A 5084-nucleotide genomic window follows, 5' to 3' on the forward strand; every position below is an offset into this window, starting at 1 on the left:
GTAGTGATTCTTCTTCCTCTTCTCTGATGGTCGGACGACCTACCTACGCGGGCATGGGGGCCACAGCGGTGACCTCCCGCGTGGGCATTGGGGGCGCGGCTGCGAGGGCCCGCGCGGACGTCAGGGACATGGCAGCGAGCTCTTGCGCAAGCGTTGGGGACGGAACGACAAGGGCCTGCGCAGGCGTGGGGGCCACGACGACGGCCTTCCACGCGGGCGTGGTGGAGGCGGCGGTCAGGGACATGGCGGCGAGCTCCCTGGCGCGGGACTCACTCTCGTGGGCGAGCTCCCAGGCTCGGGCTCCCCGGCGGCTTCCCGGAATGGGCGAACGACGCAGAGGTGGAAGAAGAGAAATGAGACTGGCAGGTGGGGCTCGAGCAGGGAAGAAGGAGAGAGAGGAAACTGGCAAGTGGGGCCCATTGAACAGTAGCTAACGACGTCAAATCCATCGCCCATTCCATTCCTATTTATCCCTTCAACCAAACACAAAATAGGTTGATCCTATCCCTTATCAACCAAACAAAAAATAAAGTCATCCTATCCCGTCCCATACCAGAAAGCAGAGACAGAATCGTCCCACTCCACCTTGACTCCCAACCAAAACACTGAGGACAGGCTGGCGGACTCCGCTCCTAAGAGAACTAACCTCGCTGACATGTGGGGCGTTCATCGAGCACGGGCACAGATTGATTTTCCCTCGGCTGCTCTCCGGTGCTTAAAAAAAACAAAGTCCCCTCCCTCACTCTCGGTTTCTCACTCTCTCCCCCTCTCGTGGGCTCGTGGCTTCTTCGTGGCGGCGCCGCCCTCCTCGTCGGTCTCTTCCCCGCCGACGAGCATCCACCTGGTACGCCCTTCTCCTCCCTTTCCGCTGTGCGAAACCGAGTATCCCAAAGTCCCAAACCCTAATGTAAGTTATCTGTATCCGGATCTGATTTCAGTTGGTCCCATCACCTGACCCACTTACATGTTTATACACACTGAATTCAAAATTCTTGTGCAAAAAAGAAAATAAATTGAGGGTACGTATGTACATTCTACACCCGCTTACTATACTGGATCCGCCCCTGCTTCATGTTTGTTTGATAGATATGAAATTCCTAGTCTCAAAGGAGCCGTCAGTTTGCGTCTCCAGTGTAATGTTGTCATGTTGTGTTCTTGTTTATTCATATCTTACTGCTTGGGGGCTTTATCCTCTCTACTCTGATAAAAATTGTTCAAGAAAACAACATGAGCAAAGTCGCACAGCTCTATTATGCAAGTATGTAATGCTGCATCAGATTGTGGATGGAACCTGCACAACAACCATAACAGAAAAAATGAAAAACCTAAATGTTACAATTGACTTAGCAAGTTGACTCGCCTTCAGACTCTTCATGCTAAACGATGTTGATTTCGATGCGTTTGGATGCTACTGTTCTTTTCTGGAAACTCTGTTAGTAGTTTAAACGCTGTCGAGCGCGGTGCTGCTCTGTAGTCAGTTAGTTGCTTTCTAGTATTTGGTTAGGCTGGTTTAGTCATCGGTTTCCCAGTCCTCGAAGGTTGTTTCAGTTTCAGGTTTTTATCTTCTGATGTCTATCTTATCTGTAATACTGAACATTTGTATTTCCGTTGATCTAATGGAAATGGGGGAAGGTTCCTCGTGTGGAAAAAAAACTAATACCCTTATGACTAAATGCTACTGATGACTATATAATTCGATCCAGATTCCAGGCTACTTTGTGGCAGAGGCACCATGCCTGCTGGTGACAACCCGCACTCAATTTCAGAGAAAAAGGCAGCATTGAGGGAGTCTCCAAAACAGCCCAACAATGTTGTTAATGAGCAACCCACAACTTCTCCTTTTCCTAAAGACAAAGTTGCTGCTACAGTTGGCATAAAGCGACCACAACCTTATGGCCCCTTGAGTCCGACCAACCATCACACGCTGGGCAATCCAGGGGCAAATGGCCATCTTGTGTATGTGCGAAGGAGGGTTGAAACTGATCAAAGCAAAGGGGGTACTTCTGCCCACGGGGAAAGTGCCAGTTCTACAAGCTTGAAGAAAGCTGTTACAGGCAGCTTGCAGTCACAGGAACTGATTCTGAAGCATCAAAACAATACATCTCACACCCAGTGTGCTCCCCGATCTGCATCTCCAGCTGCAGCTGCAGCTACACCCTCCCCTGCTTTGCAATCTGCAGTTTTGCCTGCTCACCATCCTTTTGGGAAGCAATCTCCAGGAAAGGTTGCTGCCCAGCCAGCTAATGATGTGACCACTAGTTTGTCACCTAGCAATGTGGTGTCCTCTTCTGCAGTGCTTCAAAGCTCTGTAGCTGCTAACTTAGCACCTAGCAGTGTTTCGGCTGCTAACACAGCATCTTGTGCTCCGGGTACCAATGCTGCATCTAGTGACGCTATATCTGCTACTACTTTAGCACCTAATCAGGCTCCACCATCAAGAAGCAATCAAGATCGGAGTGAAAGATTTCTTTGTCTGCAGGCGTTCTTGAGACATAATGAGCAATCAGACCAGGAAGAATACTTACACAGTAAGCAACTATTTCATCTTAGTCCAATGCAATTTACTGCAATCAGGGCACACGAATCTTTTGTGTTCTCTGAATTGTACTTTACACAACTGCTATATTAATCTTATATAAAAATCGTTTCCTTTGGCTGAACTGTAGAGCTTCGGTCATTGTCACCTGTTGGACGAAGTAGGCATGCCTTTGAGCTGGAGAAACGGGCAGCCAATCTATTGATCGAGGAAGGTAATACTTTTAGCATGACTTTTTGCATCTCTAAAGTTTTATTTCAGTACTATTACCTTGCTCTAGTATTGGCAATTGTGCCTGACAATTACTTCCTTGCGCTTCAGGGAAGGAATTGCAGAAGATGAAAGTTCTGAATGTACTGGGCAAACTTGTCACCCCATCACTTCCAAACCAGCCCCCTTCTGTCATGCATCTGCCGTTCACAGCCCATCGATGAAAAGAGTGGAAGATTTGGTTACAATGCTCCATAACAGGTGTTCGGTGACGTTGTGAACTGTTGCAGTCTGATTGACCAGAATGCAGTGGCACAGTCTTCAGTGTTGTGTTATCTGTGAGAACATGCCTATATATCCTTCCGGATGAGTGAGAGTAGAGTTGACTGACATGATATCATGTTGTAAGCATTATTATGGTGCATCGTTCTGCCTATTTCTAGTGTCGTTGTCGGAAACCTGATGCAACACTGAACTGTAAGGTTTGTGCAGCTCCTTCTCTGGCCAATTGGCCATCATGCTACTTGTGCGATTGTGAACCCAAAGTCTAATCAAGGCAGGCTCAGAAGTCAGAAGGCTGTATGTCGGACCAACCGCAGCAGTCCCTATTGTACCGGGAATATTTATAGAACTGCTATAAGTTAAGGAATGGTGAGCCATTCTCTGTTCAGATAGTTGATGTGCTGCATTGATGTAGACAGTACCGGTATATTTTTATGGAGGCTGCATCTTCGGAATTCCGCCGAAAATGTCAATTCTATAAGATCGAAGCAAGTGAAGTATGTAATTTTTGAATGCTAGTGCTAGATCACCACGACAGCACCTCGCAGTGTCAAGTACTGCTACTCTTCTACCTTTGTTTTCAATGCAATTACACAGTTCACTGCAATCAGACTGGATCTCACTGGCTGTGGCTGTATCTTCTTGTATCTTCGTCTGCCGGCATTCTTGAGAAATAGATTAATAACATGCTGTCTCTTTTGGATTTTATACTACTCCGGTTTTGATTCACGAATAACAAAGAAAGGCTTATTGCAATTGTCATCTTATATTTTGCAATTGCCATCTATTGGCCAAACCAGGCCTGCCATTAAGCTGGAGAAGCAGGCAGCCGACTTATTGATCGAGGAAAGTAATCTTCAATCTGATTTTGTCAGCTTTGAAGTCCGCAGAATATATATGCAAGTTCTGAATGTACTGGGCAAGCTTTCACCCAGTGATCCTCCATGATCTCCAACTCAGGATCCTTCTGTTAGGCTTCTGCCTTTCCAAGCCCGCTGGTGAAAAGAGGTGGAAGAATAGGTGTTATTGTATGTTGGGACATGCTGATGATTGTTGGTGTGTTGCCTGCAAGAACATGCCTTGCTCTATATATATGCATCTACCTGGATGACTCGCACTAGATCGGCTGAGTGCTGACATGTGTAAGCCTTGTCATGAATGGTGCTTCTTCTGTGCTGTTTGTGGCGCTGCTGGGGGAAATCTTGATGTCACAATGAACTCTAATATTATTCATAATCCGTGCAATTGTGAGCTCAAAAGTCTAACCAAAGGAGGAAAGAAAAGTGTGTTGGACCAACAAACACTGCCGGAAATGTTTATGCAACTGCTTGAAATTAAGAACTGTTGCTCTGCAAGTTGACGTGTCGCATTGATACAGACAGTACCATTATATTATTGGGGATACTGCATCTTGTTTAATTTCACGGGGGCATCAAGTACCAAATGAGAATGAGATCAGTGGCAATTTGACCATTTCAGCCGAGACGCTTCATTATTGATGCTTACGACATAATTTACAAAGGCTATCACCAAAATGAATTCTGGCTCCCTGCTAAGCAGCAGACTATATATACTTGTACCAGTTGAGATTTGCAAGGCAAAAAATAGGGGCACCAACATGGTATAGATCTGTGAAACAAAGTTATTTACTTTTTTTGTATCTTCCACAAGTACCACTTGTTTTAGATGAACAACTTGACTGGTGATATTGATGCAATTAGGGTACAAATGATGCAGCTTGGCACAAGTCAGATCCGTCATTCTAGACCTCCGTTCCAAATTGTAAGTCGTTACTCGTTAGGGAGTAGTTAGTAAAAAAAAAACAGGCTAACTGAATCATGTGTGAGTTTTCTGTAACAGTCGAGAGGAACATTCATGTAATAAAGCCAAAAAAAGAAGTTAGGACTGTAGATTACACTATAGCAGAAAAAAAGGACGACACGAGAACCATGAGCTAATACACTACAGTTTACATGACCCGTTGAAAAATATATTGTTTGTCGAAGAAAATAGTTTGCATGACGCGCTCTGTGGCAGATCAGTAGACTTTTGAGCA

At 45.6% G+C, this 5084-nt stretch overlaps 1 protein-coding gene across 1 annotated transcript; it reads left to right on the forward strand.

The window, feature by feature from the left end:
• The first annotated feature begins 720 nt into the window (after positions 1-720).
• On the forward strand, positions 721-4632 carry LOC136546705 (endochitinase A-like). The gene is made up of 4 exons (XM_066538667.1): positions 721-844; positions 1704-2528; positions 2667-2750; positions 2858-4632. Exons 2-4 carry the CDS (start codon positions 1733-1735, stop codon positions 2968-2970), a joined length of 993 nt encoding a protein of 330 aa, XP_066394764.1. The 5' UTR covers positions 721-844; positions 1704-1732; the 3' UTR covers positions 2971-4632.
• The last annotated feature ends 452 nt before the right edge of the window (positions 4633-5084 follow it).

The sequence above is a fragment of the Miscanthus floridulus genome, chromosome 3 (assembly GCF_019320115.1).
Source record: "Miscanthus floridulus cultivar M001 chromosome 3, ASM1932011v1, whole genome shotgun sequence".
Classification (NCBI taxonomy): Eukaryota; Viridiplantae; Streptophyta; class Magnoliopsida; order Poales; family Poaceae; genus Miscanthus; species Miscanthus floridulus.